This window comes from Sinocyclocheilus grahami, unplaced genomic scaffold (assembly GCF_001515645.1).
Source record: "Sinocyclocheilus grahami isolate Dianchi unplaced genomic scaffold, SAMN03320097.WGS_v1.1 scaffold39.1, whole genome shotgun sequence".
Classification (NCBI taxonomy): domain Eukaryota; kingdom Metazoa; phylum Chordata; class Actinopteri; order Cypriniformes; family Cyprinidae; genus Sinocyclocheilus; species Sinocyclocheilus grahami.
This window is the reverse complement of record NW_015505218.1, coordinates 3314065-3330758: the sequence shown is the minus strand read 5'-3', so window position 1 is coordinate 3330758 and position 16694 is coordinate 3314065. Positions and strand designations below refer to the sequence as shown.

The 16694-nt window shown below is 36.5% G+C and overlaps 1 protein-coding gene across 1 annotated transcript in view; it reads right to left on the bottom strand.

Annotated features, from left to right (window-relative positions):
- Positions 1-276: 276 nt before the first annotated feature.
- The window catches only part of LOC107581936 (clustered mitochondria protein homolog), a 21379-nt gene continuing 4961 nt past the window's right edge, over positions 277-16694 (bottom strand). The window contains exons 5-26 of the mRNA XM_016267628.1: positions 15027-15154; positions 14767-14921; positions 14553-14678; positions 13854-14001; positions 13686-13778; positions 11576-11970; positions 11188-11487; positions 9718-9977; positions 9524-9624; positions 9251-9403; positions 7957-8019; positions 7606-7850; positions 7442-7526; positions 6262-6415; positions 4965-5104; positions 4809-4889; positions 4564-4689; positions 2946-3067; positions 2741-2834; positions 1183-1317; positions 991-1064; positions 277-848 (exon numbers count right to left, since the gene is read on the bottom strand). Of these exons, the coding sequence (XP_016123114.1) occupies positions 710-848; positions 991-1064; positions 1183-1317; positions 2741-2834; positions 2946-3067; positions 4564-4689; positions 4809-4889; positions 4965-5104; positions 6262-6415; positions 7442-7526; positions 7606-7850; positions 7957-8019; positions 9251-9403; positions 9524-9624; positions 9718-9977; positions 11188-11487; positions 11576-11970; positions 13686-13778; positions 13854-14001; positions 14553-14678; positions 14767-14921; positions 15027-15154 (3317 nt within the window). The 3' untranslated portion in view covers positions 277-709. The remainder of the gene's footprint in view (positions 849-990; positions 1065-1182; positions 1318-2740; positions 2835-2945; positions 3068-4563; positions 4690-4808; positions 4890-4964; positions 5105-6261; positions 6416-7441; positions 7527-7605; positions 7851-7956; positions 8020-9250; positions 9404-9523; positions 9625-9717; positions 9978-11187; positions 11488-11575; positions 11971-13685; positions 13779-13853; positions 14002-14552; positions 14679-14766; positions 14922-15026; positions 15155-16694) is intronic.

Genomic DNA, 16694 nt, shown 5'->3' with positions numbered 1-16694 from the left:
GTGTGTTGCAAATGTTAACTAAGACGAAAACTATTATAACATTTTTGTTAACTGAAATAAAATACGAACATTAGATGAAAATGTAGCTTTGGGAGCTAACTGAAATAAGTTTCATTTGAAGCACTAAATGGAAATAAACAAATAGTTAAACAGTAACTCAAAATCAGTTAAAACTGAAAAAAGGGCCTAAAAGTGATCGAATGAAAACGGCAAATATAAAAATTAAAGCAAATTCAAAATATGAATCCATTTAAACTGCTTTATTTTGTAGCACTTTTCACAATCATTTTATCACAATAACAGTTTTTCTTGTCATACATTCCTTGAAATCAAGCCGAAGTCAGTCAAGTATGAAGCGCATGCATTAGCCCTCTTTACTAGTCACTGCTCTGTGGCTCTTATACATATACAGTGCAATCATCACACATCAATGCACAAAGGAAGACATAAATGACCAGAGAGCCCTGTTTACAAATGTGCAAATTTGCCTAGATACACTCAACAGCCAGATACACTCATGCTTTTTAAAGGGAGTGCTATATATTTTTTGTTTTGGCGAGATCATCCACCACACCAATTGTTCAAGAGTTCATTTACACTTTTTAAATGTTTATCTTCATGTTAATATGTCCCCAACTAGAACCCTGTTCATTTAGGGGCTCATCTGTTTGTTCACTTTATTTAAAGCGCAGTCTTAAATTACAAGGCGCTAGTCCTGTTGAGTAATAGCTTGTGATGTGTCGTGCTCCTCAAACAGCCCCTGCAGATCCTCCACGGGTTGAACATTATTTCGTGTGAGCCGAGATGTTTTCTGAGCATCAGTCCTGAGTTTCTCAAGGTCTCTGTTACTTCAGGGTATAAAAAAGTGGATGCATGAGAAAGAGAAATGCAAAGAGAGTATAACACAGACTATTTTAATGTGACCATCATTATATATGAAGTTCATATAACAAAAAGTAAGTTATTGAATAAGACTCAGATCTCTCTTACCTAAGAGGAATCAGGACAATCCCAGTGACAAGATTTAGCTGCTCCATTATCCAGACATGACTTGGAGAGTTCAGCTATATGAGGATGAAGAAGCAAAGCCAAAGACAGCATTATTAATTCCTTCAATTAATAATTTTTATACCATGCATCAACTAAGACACATGTATTCTCTGTGCTTTGTACAGTACTAACATTGAAAGGGGGGATATTGGTGTCTGAGCCAGTTTTGTAGATCCAGTTCATAGTTTTCTGTAGAATCACTGCTTGATGTGTCAGATGCTTTAGGTACTCAGAACTTTCTTGGGTCTTCTCATGTGCTTCTCCGACCTATTAAAACAGCATTTATGAATATCTAGACTAGAGCCGTGTCCGAAATCGCTCACTCGTTCACTAATCCCTATATAGTGTATGGCAGTTGAGTGCACTATGGGGTCATAGGATGCCCATTTTCCACAAGTTGATATGATTCTTTAGGGTCTTAATGAAAAGTCTGTAACATTGCTTGGTTAAAATTTCTCAATGGTAGTGTAAAAAAACCACCTTTTTTACCCTGTCAAAAACAGCTCTTTTCAGATCAAGCCGTTTTTGTAGCATTTTCCTTTAAATGTTAATGAGCTCTGCTGACCCCGCCCCTCTCTTCCGCGCTGCTCTCAGAGAGACTGTTTATTCATCGTGAAACATGCTAATTAGCACATTATTAGGAAAGGCGATTTGCAATGATTCATTACAAAACATTATACGCACTTCTTCTGTAGATGAGGCTGGATCATGAATGAGTCGCGCGAACATAGACGCATTTATGTAGATCGGGGGCGCATTCCCTTCAGAAACAATGTAATCCACTGCGAGTTCAGCGGCTCAGATGTCGGGAGTAAATGACGACTGCTATGTTCATTATTACATCCAACAACAGAACACCTCAATCGCTTAGGAAGGAGTCATTCTTGTCTACATCTGCTCCAGCGTCGAAACAATGGCCGATGACAGCTCACTCAGGGCGGGTCTAAGGTAAGACACCAGTCCAGTCTGTGCTGAAACGCTACTGTCAATCAAACTATCGTGGGAGGGGCCTGTCTGTGTGACGTCACACAGACAGGCATCTGAGATCGGCTCGATTTGAGAAAGGGGAAAACATTTAACCAGATTCAAACAACTTGTAAAAGTGCATGTAGCATCCTATGACCCCTTTAAATAAGTGAACGCTCAGCTCAGATAAGATAATGGTCATAGAGCGCCCTCAGGCGACCGTTAATTTTACATCAGAATGAATACGCTACCTACTGTGATTAACGAACATTTTAAAATGATCCACCAAATTATCATCATTTTTGTAAGTTAACAACGATGCCACCTCAGTAAATTAGTAAAATATTAAACGGAGTTATTGTCTACATAACATATTTTAATATAAATAATGTATGAAATAAACGTTAAAGCAGAAATAATAAAGATGTAAACGGCATCTCTCATTCAAACTTGCTCGCTCCTGCTCTCTCTTCCAGCTCGCCGGTTCTCCGCATTGGATTGTGGGAAATAGTGCTTCAGCGAGTGTACATCGGTTGTACACTCGAAATCAGAATGCATTGTGGGTAAAAAGTAGTGGACGAATGTAGGGAATGAAGTCGTTCACTCAGAATTCGGACAGCACTACAAAATGGCTGACATAGTGGAAAGGGAGCAGTTTCGGACACAGCATAAATTTTAGACTAGAACGAATCTGCTCATAATTTTTGGGACTGTAATCATTCACCTGCTTCCTGTATATGCCATAACGCTCCTTTTCATGTGTCAGTGCAGCACGGAAATCTCCTTTACTTTCATGCACCTTTGCCAACAAGTGATGACTGCAAAGAGGGATAATAAAACACTTTTCATTTATGTTTTTTTTGTTGTTTTTTTGTCATGTTCAGAATTGATGAGTGCTGGATGTGTTTGTGTTTCTGTTGACTCTTCACCTTTGTGCCAGTTTGAGAGATGAGGGTCCCTGATATTTGGAGGTCAGGGCAAGGGCGTTCTCGAGGAACTTCAGGGAAAGGTCACAGGCCATCATACTATGAAGCACAAGACCGATCTTACTCTGTATAGGAGATGGATGCAAAATATGTTTCAGATAAAAGTGTTTTCATTTGGTATGGTGTATTTAGTACTTAAATATCAAACATTTGCAAATATTTGTATGAGTATTACTTATCAATATTGTGGGAGACGCAAATACCATGGACATTTGAGACTGAAATTATTTGAGTGTATGAACCAAAGTATTACTGTTCAATCATTTGGGGTCAGTAAGATTTTTTAAAATGTTCTTGAAGGATGTCTTTTATGCTCACCAAGCCTGTATTTATTTGATAATAATACAATAAAAACAAAAATATTGTGAAATATTATTTACAATTTCAAATAAAATTCAAAATGTAATTTATGCAAAGCTGAATATTCAGCATCTTTACTCCAGTCTTCAGTGTCACATGATCCTTCAGAAATCATTCTAATATGCTGATTTGATGATTCAGAAACATTTATTATTATTAATGATTTCTGTATTGTTAGATGAAAATAAAATTCAAAATTACAGCATTTATTTCAAACAGAAATCTTTTGCAACATTATAAATGTCTTTACTTTACTAATATTTTGGTGTATTTAGTACTTAAATATCAAACATTTGCAAATATTTGTATGAGTATTACTTATCAATATTGTGGGAGACGCAAATACCATGGACATTTGAGACTGAAATTATATGAGTGTATGAACCAAAGTATTACTGTTCAATCATTTGGGGTCAGTAAGATTTTTAAAAATGTTCTTGAAGGATGTCTTTTATGCTCACCAAGCCTGTATTTATTTGATAATAATACAATAAAAACAAAAATATTGTGAAATATTATTTACAATTTCAAATAAAATTCAAAATGTAATTTATGCAAAGCTGAATATTCAGCATCTTTACTCCAGTCTTCAGTGTCACATGATCCTTCAGAAATCATTCTAATATGCTGATTTGATGATTCAGAAACATTTATTATTATTAATGATTTCTGTATTGTTAGATGAAAATAAAATTCAAAATTACAGCATTTATTTCAAACAGAAATCTTTTGCAACATTATAAATGTCTTTACTTTACTAATATTTTATTTTTTTAATAGAAAGCAGTATTTTTAAACTGTTTTAAATGCAAAATGAATTAAAAATGTACAATTTCACAATATTAAAGTAATTGTTATTACTGTATTTTTGATCAAATAAATGCAGCCTTGGTGAACATAAGAGACTTCTTTCTAAAACATTAAAAAATACCAAACTTTTCAGCAGTAGTGTAAATGCTAGTGGACTTCTGAAAGGGGAAAAAGGAACTTTTATCAGATGTAAATAATTTAAATGAATGGAATATAATAAATAAAACAATGTAAATCTCTTAATATGTGAAAATATACCAGAAAAAAATAAAATAAAAATAAAATAAAATAAAATAATAAATGGAGGGCAGCATGTCACATTGCGGGCCACTATTTGAAGTTCAATGTCCATGTTATTTATTATTATCACGTTGGTATCATTAGAACTCACATCCAGTAAAGCCATCTCAGGGTGGTCCTCTCCACACACCAGGAGCATCAGGTAGCGAGCGCGGTATAGTAATCGCAGAGCTGTCACTGACTGGCCCCCAGCAAAGCAATAAAGACCAAGGTGCTTCTACACAAAGGGGAAACAACTTTAATTGTTCCATTTCGTATATTGACACCAACATAACTGTATGATACTACAGTAAACCAGAGTTAAACTTATTTGAATAAACAAAGATGTTTACTTACGTATTCCTGTATAGTGTTGGGATGCTCAATTCCCAGAACTCTCTCACTGATCAGCACAGCCCTCTGCTGGTGACTGAGGGCCTGACAGCATAAAATTCAAAGTTGGTTTCAAAATGATATATTTAGGCTCATCTGTCATTTTGGAACATGTGATACCTCAGCGTAGTCTCCGAGGATGTAGTGTATGCGTCCCAGTAACCGCAGACATATGCAGACATCCTGATGCAGAGCTCCATAGACATTAGTGAAGAGACCCAGAGCCTGGCTTATTAACTCACAGCCCTCTTGCAGACAACCTAGTCACGCACAAATGAATAAAAAAATTGAGTAAAAATTTGAGATTTTTTAATTGTTATGATATGCGCTACTGTTCAAAGGTTTGGGGTCAGTAAATGGTTTTATATTTTGAAACAACTAATTATTTAGCAAGGATGCATTACATTGATCGAAAGTGACAGTAAAGACATTTACAGTGTTACAACTGTCATTTTGGAACATGTGATACCTCAGCGTAGTCCCCGAGGATGTAGTGTATGCGTCCCAGTAACCACAGACATATGCAGACATCCTGATGCAGAGCTCCATAGACATTAGTGAAGAGACCCAGAGCCTGGCTTATTAACTCACAGCCCTCTTGCAGACAACCTAGTCACGCACAAATGAATAAAAAAATTGAGTAAAAATTTGAGATTTTTTAATTGTTATGATATGCGCTACTGTTCAAAGGTTTGGGGTCAGTAAATGGTTTTATATTTTGAAACAACTAATTATTTAGCAAGGATGCATTACATTGATCGAAAGTGACAGTAAAGACATTTACAGTGTTACAAAAGATTTCTATTCTAAATAAATGGTGTACTTTTGATTCAACAAAAAAATCATCCAAAAAAAATGCATCAGTTTCCACAGAAATAATAAGCAGCATAACTGATTCAACATCGATAATAAATGGTTCTTGCAATTAGCATTTTCAAATAATTTCTAAAGGATCATGTGACACTGAAGACTAGAGTAATGGCTGCTGAAATTTGCCCTCACAGGATTAAAGTATATTTTAAAATATCTTAAAATAGAAAACAGTTGTTTTAAATTGTAATAATACTTCACAAAGTCAAATAAACACAGCCTTGGTGGGAGTAAGAGACTAACAAACAAATAAATAAATAAACAACTTCAAACCTCTGAACGCTAGTGTATATACATGTATAACAACAGTCCTCGTGTTTTTTATTTTTATTCACTTGTTCTTTTGTTTGTTAAGTGCCTTGAGAAGCTAACTAAAATCATGTTTATTATTTTTATTATAATTAATAAATACTTTTAAATTTTGTTGATACATTCTAATAATTGTTGCCACTTAAATAAAATGAAATAAAATAAAATAAAATATTTTAGGCTGATAAAGTTTGTCCCCTAGGTTTTTCGTACACTCAGAGTTACTCTGAATGCTCACCTTGCTGTACTCTAGACTGACCACAATGCAGGAGATAAAGCGCATCACTGGACCTAGGGCTGATGTGCTTTACTACGGGGAAAATGTTAAGGATGTCCTCTTCAGTGAATACAGTTTTGTGCTCGGAATCAAAGTGATATTCTCTTAAAAGAATCTGAGGGAGAGATGGAGATGAATTAGCTATCAGACTTAAAGGGGTCATATGATGCGATTTCAAGTTTTCCTTTCTCTTTGGAGTGTTACAAGCTGATTGTGCATAGATAAGATCCAAAGTCTCAAAACCAAAGAGATATTCTTTATCAAAGTTAAGACTCTGCCACGCCCCCCTAAAACGGCTCGTTCTAACACGCCCCCACATATCTACCTCACTATGTGGGAATATTTGCATAATGCCGCCGAAATGTGCACGCAAAGAAAGAAGGCGTGGTTTCAGTAACCGCAGTTAGTGTTGAAGCAGCCATGTCAGGGAGATGCTGTGTGTTTCTAGGCGAAAGCAAAAGCACTTTATTTGGCCTTCCGAAAGTAGATGCATTTAGGAATCTTTAAGATGACTTACAACAGAACAGCAATGCATTTTATGGACGACCGTTTCGTGAACCTAGGAGAGGAGGTAATTCTGACTTTGCTATGACAATCTGGCGCTTCTGAATCATCAACTGTTTTGTTATTAGTTCACGTATTTGCTATTGACTGTTCAAATGCGGAGTTTTGTGCATCGTGTGTGCGAGAGAGAGAGGGGGTCACATCACAAACACATATCAGCTTCATCACTGTGTCTGTCACGCGACTCTATTCCCCTTTCGGGCTCGGTCTTTACATTTATTTTGAAAGATGACGCTCACGATTATGGTAAGGGGTGTTACATTTCCGACGAGGGCTTGCGGTGTTCGGCCAATCACAATGCACTGGGTCAGCTGGCCAATCAGAGCAGACTGCGCTTGTCGGAAGGAGGGACTTTGTAGAAAACTAAGCGTTTGAGAGAGGCGGGGCATTGAGGACCTACAATTCAGTATTTGAAAAATAATGTGTTTTTTGTACATTAAAGCATGTCAACATATTCTGTTACACCAAGTACACAAAATAATGATCTTTAAAAAAGCATCATATGACCCCTTTAAAGAGATGCACAGAGACTGACAAAAAAATCATGTTAAATCATGTCTAGAACAAACTGATATACCTGAATGCCAGTTTTGATGGCGATCTCTCTGAGTAGGGTGATCCTCTGCAGCCTGCATTTGTCCACGGCCTCCTCCACACTTCCACTGCCAGAAAGAGATGAGATCCCACTCGTATCAAATCATAGCACAGCATCTATTTGTGTTCAGAGAACAGGACACTCACCAGGGCAGGCTGTAATGGTAGTACTCCTGAGCCTCAGCTTTGATGGCCCTCCAGAGGTCAGTCGGAGTGAGGATGGACCAGGCGGTCACAGTGCCGTCCATGGACGCACGACTCCGCCTTCTCCGACTCCTGCGTCTAGAAGCGAACTTGTCGTTCTGCTGAATGACTGCGGCATCAGCAAAGGCGCTCAGGAAGCAGTTGAGGAAATGGCTGACGGAGGCGGACAAGGCAGATGGTTCTACAGCCTTGGGCAGAGATAAATGATTTTTAGCAAGGGTATCATAATGTACAACATTATATTAGTGATATCCCTAGCATTATAAAAACCATAAGCGATTTCTGGACACTCACCAAAAGATATGTCTTAAACAGATGTTTTGCACATCTGGTGATCAGCTCACAGAGTGCAATTCTCTGAAAAAGGTTCAAAAATGTTACTTTTTCAGATTTCATGCACATATTTTTCTTTTGATCTGACTAGTTCTTAATAATTAATACTTTTAATAATTTTCATTAAGATTAAATTATAACATTTGTAGTTCTTATAATTCTATTACATAATGTATTATTATATTTTATAATATCAGGATTATTTTAATTAAAATTAATATATTACATATATAATAATTATGTATTTATTATATTATAGTATAATAAATATAAAACATATATAAATACTTGAATTATTAAAATAGTTTAAAAGACCCAATTAAAAAAAGTGAAATCATAATTAGTACCCCTGAGATTTAAAAATAAATATTTTAATAATTAAGTATCACATTTGCAAGCTAACAGTTCTCTGACATCGGTTCATGGTCATATGGCATGCAGGTAAACATAAAATATTTCATATTTTTAGTAAGTGTTTTAATTGGATTGTTATTTTAAAATTATTTATTTTAATTTTGCATGATTTAATTGATTGTTAGCTTTTCATTAAACTCACAACCCCAGTTTGGGAAATCTTGACGTAATATAATGTTTAATACACTTCATGTTGTTAATTACAATGAATGGAATATATTTTCTTACTCTTTGTATTTTTACATCATTATGGTACAAGATTATCCTATTTAAATCAATGTGATAAATGAGTTAGGACAAAAGTAATCTAAAAGTAGTCTGATTACATTACCTAAAATGTGTAATGTAGTGGATTACGTTACTGACTACAATTTTTGTCATGTAATTTGGAATCAGTAACGGATTACAATTCTACCCAGCTCTGTATATATATATATATATATATATATAGTTGAATATGTTTAGCTGTTTGATTTGATGAATAGCTTTTGTCTGCTACATGTAAATGTGTAAATGCATATGTAATTATAATTATCTCTAATACCTATTAAACATATTATGCACAACAACTGTTTGCAACACTGATATTAAAAAGAAATGTTTCTTGAGCAACGAATCAGCATATTAGAAGGGAAAAATGCCTGTGACATATTCAGCTTTGCTGTCACTGGAATACATTTCATTTTAAAATATATTAAAATAGAAAACAATCATTTTTCATTTGTAGTGATACTTCATACTCTTTTTGCTGTATTTCTTGTCATTTTGAATGGCAGTGTTCATGTACGTATAGATGTGTACGTTGCATTCAGAATTTTGCATGAGTGAAATACACACTCACATAGACATGATCAAGTCTTTCCTTCTGGGGTATCTTCTCAATATTCTCCAGCACAGTTCCCAAGTATCGGATGTTGATGCCGTGCTGATGGAGAGCCTCTGTTAGTGTGACACCATCTGTAGGCATTGATGTGTGGCCAAGGCAACTCTTTGTCTACAGAGACACATATAGTTAAAGATGTGATTCCTCTCATTCATCCCCAGGGTTACACAAGGACAGACATCAGGGATAATCGGTTTTATCAGTTCAATCATTATAAAAAAAGCAACTTACAAATGCAGGGATTTGATTGGAAATTAGAAACACTGCCGCATCCTTCAACTGCTGTTTCTGTTTCTGGATATCTTCAGTACTTTCCTTGGGAAAACCTACTCCTGTTAAATGAATGAAAATATTAGTAATGTTCATATTTAGCCATACACATATTTCTAATATTGTCTGCTGGTCCAAAAAAGCTAACAGCGCACCTGCACAAAAGACGTTAGGGTTGAAATGTATGTCAAAAGTATCCCCGAGGGAGGAGAAGACACGCTTTATTGAAGACCCCTGCTGGATGTTATTCACTGGCACATTTTTTAGGGAATGGTGCTCTGCGTCCTGGTCTTGGAGTGTGACAGTAGTTGAGGGAAGCTGAGGCGTAGTAATTGGGTCACTCTTTATCGCAGATGTGCCAATGGCTTTGTCATGCTCAGTACTTTTGGAGACAGTCTCCATGAATATCTGGTATCTTATGACATAGACATACATACAGTATAAAAAGACTGTTTAGCTCAAAACCTCACATCAGGTTAATATCTGCACCATGATATAGAGTTTGTTTTTTTCATTCTGTGCATTTGATTTATTTTTACTGTTGCAAACTGCTACACCCAAAATGATTTGTGTGCTATTTACAATGAATTATAATAAAAGCACTGAAATAATTCTATAAATGTAGTACCATTAGAATAATTGTGTGAGTGAATCTCACAAAACCTGTTACAAATCATATTTAACTACAAAATTAAAAGAAAAAAAATGGCCTAAAGAAAATGAAAGATTTTGCATCTTGACACTGTTTTTATGAAAATTAAGCAAATTTTCCATATAATTCAGTACTTTACTGCATTATTTTATTTTTGTATCAATTTTTTTTTATTTGCTATACTCAATTATTCTAGTTAGATTCACATTTTTACTGATTAACATACATTACTGTAATAAAGTGATTTTTTACTGTATTACAGCTACAACAATGCATAATACCATTTCTTTTGTAGTTAAAAATAATATAATATTAAATAATATTAAAATAATATTTAATACTCTACAATCTGACTATGATGCCTAAACAATTTACAATTAAATGCTATATATAATTTATCATTATATATATGATAGTGCTGTCAAACGATTAATCGCGATTAATGGTGGATTAATAATAAAAATGGTGACGCGGTCAATACTTATTTTACCCACTGTATATATATATATATATTGTTGAGAAATGTGTAAAATATTAAAATAGGCTTCATTTTCTGTATGCAAATGTTATTGTTTGTTTTGTTTTTTATTTTGATTTTAGGGTAAAATGTGACATTCCTGACATGTTTTATGAGATTCACACATATATACAGTGGGTACGGAAAGTATTCAGACCCCCTTAAATTTTTCACTCTTTGTTATATTGCAGCCATTTGCGAAAATCATTTAAGTTCATTTTTTTCCTCATTAATGTACACACAGCACCCCATATTGACAGAAAAACACAGAATTGTTGACATTTTTGCAGATTTATTAAAAAAGAAAAACTGAAATATCACATGGTCCTAAGTATTCAGACCCTTTGCTGTGACACTCATATATTTAACTCAGGGGCTGTCCATTTCTTCTGATCAGCCTTGAGATGGTTCTACACCTTCATTCGAGTCCAGCTGTGTTCAGGTGAATAGAATTACCTTTGCTCCACAAAGGCGTCAATGAGTTCCTGTCTCAGGCAGACCAGGCGATGAGGATGTAACTTTGGAAAGCCTAGTTGTTGACGCACAGGATTTAAATCCTCTCCTTCTACAGGAAGAAAGTTGAGGTCGGGTGGGAAGGTAAAAAGTAGATCCAGGATGTAGCGCCGTCCATCATTACCCACAATGCCCTTGTGCTCCACCGAGGAGCACAACTCTACTGCAGTATCATCTTTGTTTAGCACTAGGTGGCGCTGCACTCTCAGCTTCTTACTGGGTTTGTCAAGCAGCTCTAGATACCTTCACAGAGTATGAAATATTGTGGTTACATATACATATTAATTATGTAATTTCTAACACATTGTTAAAATAAAAATGATCCATCTACCTGTCATCAGACACAACAGTCTTGCCAAAGTCAATGGAGCCATAGACGACACTCTGTTCTTGGTCACGTTCAAGAATTCCCGGCAAGATAGTTTGGGCAGTGACGCGGTAGCCGCGGTAATCGATCACTACAGTGCCAATCAGGAAGAGGCCTTCCTGATCCACTGCCCAATAAGCTCTCACACCATTCAGGTCAAGAACAGGGGCGGCGTGGGCCGCAGCCTCACCTCCCAAGTCTCTGTACTTGTCTCGCACATCGAAGCCTAAACTGAAGAAAATGTTGCTCCAGATGAACATTTGTTGTCGTGGTTCTTCACTAGGATTGATAGGCATCACGTTACCATCTACCACTGCCATGGCTCCTCGAGTGGCAGTGCTCACAAAATCACTGTTAGCCTAAAAAGTCAGTAAAATGTGGTCATTATTGGTCTAGTTTTTTAGATACCGACGTCAAGAACAGACAATACAGTTCAGGTTTTTCAGAAGTCAGATTTGGTTTTTGGGTTCTGCTGTGTTGGTTAGTTTTCTAAGGGCTTGTTTACACCTGGTTTTCAATGATTCAAGCACAAGGAGTCAACGCTAAATACAGGTGTAAACAGGGTCTAAAACATTTTGAGCTTGTCCACTTTGAACCACTTCCAGAGGTAGTAAAAAACGCATTCAAAAGGACTGCTTTAGTAGTTTAGACGCTCATGTGGTCGAATACACTCGAACAGCCGCAAATGACCGCCTACATGCCATCCACTGACCTAACACATGAGCGCTATAGGACATATTTTGAGAAACTACACCAAAACAATTGATCAAAACTTTGTTATGTTGAGCCAGAACACACAGATTATGCTTGAAATCGCTGCTACTATTTGTATTCTTTCTATTAAATTATTTTTCCTTTCATTCAACAGCACCGTCACAATCGCTACTTTTGTGATACTGATATAGAGTGTGTCCCACTCTATTATTGTATTAAGATGCATAGCTGAGATGCATTGCCATTTACATCTGGTCTTATCATGCATCATAAATGTATCTCATGTGACCACTTGGATTTCATCTAGACCCTCCCCTATTATTTCATCACACTTTATACCAGATGTAAATGGCAATGCAGCTCAGCTATGCATCTTAATACAATGTATAAACAAGGCCTAAAAAACTTGAAAACATAAATTACTTTTGTAACTGTAAAAGCAATTTGTGTAACTTCTAAAACCTTTTTTGTTCTAAATTGAACACTAGGGTGGCTCTTATTGGGGGGTAATTTGTTTATTTTTTGGAAATGTTAAACTCTCACCCCCTCATTTGTTTCTCCACTAGAAGTTAGTGGTGTATGCAAAATTCCATCCAGAAAATTTGTCATTTGTTGTGGTTGTGCTCAACGAAGTTATATTTTTATCAACAGGTACTTCAAGAGCTGATTGGTGATATTAGCAAAGTTTTTGTTCACTGATAAAATGTTGACTGTTTCTGATGTCAGAGATGAGGGGCAGTTGTGACCTAAAGGTTAGAGAGTCAGACTTGTAACCTAAAGGTCACGGGTTCGAGTCTCAGTACCAGCAGGGATTGTAGGTGGGGGGAGTGAATGACCAGCACTGTCTTTCACCTTCAATAACACGACTGAGGTGCCCTTGAGCAAGTCTGCTCCGGGTGTGTGTGAGTTGTGTTTACTACTCACTGCTGTATGTGTGCACTTTGATGAGTTAAATGCAGAGCACAAATTCTGAGTTTGGGTTACTATACTTGGCAACATGTCACGACAATGGCAGAACACTCTTAACAAGTTGGGACTCGAACTCGGGTCACCTGAAACGCTACATGTCAGCGCACTGTCCACAAGGCTATCGGCGCCAATGTAATTTAACATTTTAAGACTAACAACACTGTTCTCGTTTTTAACATGGCTTTGTATAATTATTAATTATGTGCTGTTATCGTCATTAAGAATTTCAACTTTGTTGAGCACACCCTAAATGTAGTCCAATCTCAGCAAAATTTGGTTTGTTTCCATTTCTCATTAAGGAGAGTTGACTGGGAGAGTGAGAGCAGAAGATTTCAAAAGTCCAAAAATAAGGGCCACCCTACTGAACACATATGATAAGTGGTAAAGATACCTTGAAAACAGCTCGGTCCCTCATCAGGCGATCAGTCACGGTTTTCCTTGGAAGCTCTCTTGTGGTCTGAAGTTCTTCATTCCAGTCCCGGGCCTTTGTTCAACACAGAGGAATTGATTAAAATCGATTCATGTAACTGGCTTGTGTGCTGACTTTCAACATGTTTACCAGAGCAGGCACGTGTTCTTCATAACCCAGGCTGAAGGAGCTGACATCTTCTGCTCGAAGACAGTCCATTGTATGGTCAAGTGCTGGAGCAGTCCAGCTGAACAACTGGAAAGGTGTAGCAATCCTTTCAAAGGGGTGTGTGGACCCTCTAAAATAAGAGAGAAGTTAGAGTTCAATCATTTTTAAAGTAAATTTTGTACAACTATAATTTTATTTAGACCAGTACATATTTTGCAGGTCAACAAGCCTTAAACATTTCCTATATAAATAAATTCATTTAAATAAATTTCCTCAATAAATAAACAGTTCTAATTTTTAGGAACATTATGATTTTTTTGCACATTTTCCTCTAAAGGCTCAGTACTGTTATCAAAAAATGTATTTGTTTATTCTTATTTACTATGATTATCATTAGATTTTAATAATCTCATTGCTGTGATAAAGTTTAACTGATTTTCAGATAATAAAAAAATATTTTTTGTATTACATATTATATTTTTGATATTTTAACTTATGTATTTAAACAGGGCAACAAATATCAAAAATATTTTACAATGTAAAGTACTAGAATGCATAAATACCACTGTAGAATGTTTTAGCTGGAAAATGTGGCTTTTAATTGAGTAAAATATAGGTGCAGTACCCATGCTTTAGCTCAGTTTTTTGGTACTCTTTTACTCCTTGTGAGAACTGGCCTACCTCCTTTTCAGCAAGGCACTGAAGTTCTTCTTAAAAACTGGACTGATATGACCCAGGAGATCTAGCAGAGCGTGACTGAGGACACTAGGAGTGGCTGGTTTCGGGTTAAAGCTGTAAGTCGTAGACCTAAGTGAACCAGATTTTAAAAATACATTTCTATTTGCCTTTTTGAGGGAAAGGACGATTTAGAAGACAACTGTACTCGGTAACTCACTGATTTACGTAGAACCCACGAGTTGATGCCGTTATACTGAAGTGTCTGTCTTCCGTGGTGACCACATTAAGATACAAGAGGTCTCCATGCATCTTTCTGTTTCCAGGAGGGGGATTCCAGCTACTCATGGTCAGAACCTTCAAGCTCTCTGAGGACTGTTTAAAAGATGAACAACTACATATTATCATCCTTAACCCAGAAATAATGACCATCTAGCACAACTTTACTGCCATTACTGTCACAGATCAGTTCATTCTTACCTTCCCAAAATTTGTATGAGGTAGCAGGGGTACCAGCAGATGGTCCTTAGAACCTGGAAGGATGTGATCTGGAGGGCTGCAGCTCATCTGCTTCAACCCGTCACCTCTTTGCTTAGGTTTGCTGTTCTCTGGGAATTAAATTAAATAAAAAATTTATTAAGCCACCATGTCAGTGTATGTTTTGGTCATTTGATTTTTTATATTTAATATTGAAAGTAGAAAATGAGAAATCGGCTCCTTTTTCATTTTTCGTTCAGGGGTAGAAAAATTTAGAAACAGATTGAATATTCCATTTCTACATGTGGGCGGGAATTAAACGCCCCTTTCTGCTGATTGGTCAAGCTTAAGATCAAACCGTGACATCATCAGTTCTTCCACACAGTTTCCGCGAGACAGAATAATAGTCCTCTGCTGCTGCAGGTGTACGGATTCTTAATGCGTTTATTGCAACTACATTTAATCTTTTTCTCATCAAACAACCAGACAAATAAATGGCTTGACACAACTTGTACCGGGGCAGAGCCTAGACAGGGCTTTCTTCTGTGTAGATATAAAATCTATGCTTTGCATCAGCTGGGTGAGTCAGTATATGACGGCTGTCATAGCCTACCCTGGTCACCCAGTAAATTTGTTTGTCTACAGCGCTGGGTTTGATCTTAAACTGACCAATCAGCAGAAAGGGCCGTTTAATTCCCGCCCACGTGTAGAAATAGAATATTCAAGCTGTTTATTAATTTTTCTACTCCTGAACGAAAAACGGAAAATTAAGCTGAATTCTTGTTTTTCATTTTTGGAAAAAAAATGAAAAAACGAAAAAGGAGCCTTTTTCTTATTTTTCTACTTTCAATATAAAAAAAATAGTGAACGAATGATACACGGATTGACTTGCAATGTGTGTGTGTGTCTTCAATCAGGGTATCTTCCGTCCAATCAATTTTTGTTTTAATATTGAAATCTGAAAAATGAAAAACGGGCACATATTTCGTTTTTCAATTATTCAAACAAAACGAAAAATCAGTCTTCTAGCCATGTTTCGTTAAGAAACATAAAATCCAGGTTGTTTGTGGTGATTAAGTTATTGATTCGAAATTATTAATTTTTTTAGTGAGTGAATGTTAAAAAATGCTAACTTAATGGCATTGCATTTTGTGTCAACAGCAATATTAGTTTGATGCATAACAGGCCGCAGATTAGATGAGTCAGCCGTACGGCTTGAGAAGGCCTTAGACTTTCTATCACGTGATAAAACAGAAATAGAGAAAACTACAGGCACACTGGGTTCCCGCTTGTTCTGTAAACATTTGTGAATGTTGCTGCTATTATAGCGGGGACCCGATACATATCACTGAGAGCTGCTATCAGTTGTTTTTGGTTCACCTACAGCAGATGGAGGGTTTGGGCCCTGGCGTTGTGACAGTGAGAGCTCTCACAGGAGGAGGAGGACTAGCTGGGCCCACAGGCTTTGGTAGTTGTGGGCTATCTGGGGGCTTGCAGCAAAAGAGTGGGAAAGTTTGGTCCCAGCATAAACGATATGAAGTCCTGTGGTTACTCATACTCTGTCCAGGTGTGTGTGTGCCATTCTGGTTGAGTAGTTTTGGCACACAATACTGAAGGATGATGGAGGGAGAAGTAGATATTGTCCTTTAGCACTCTTACACCAAGTTTGTT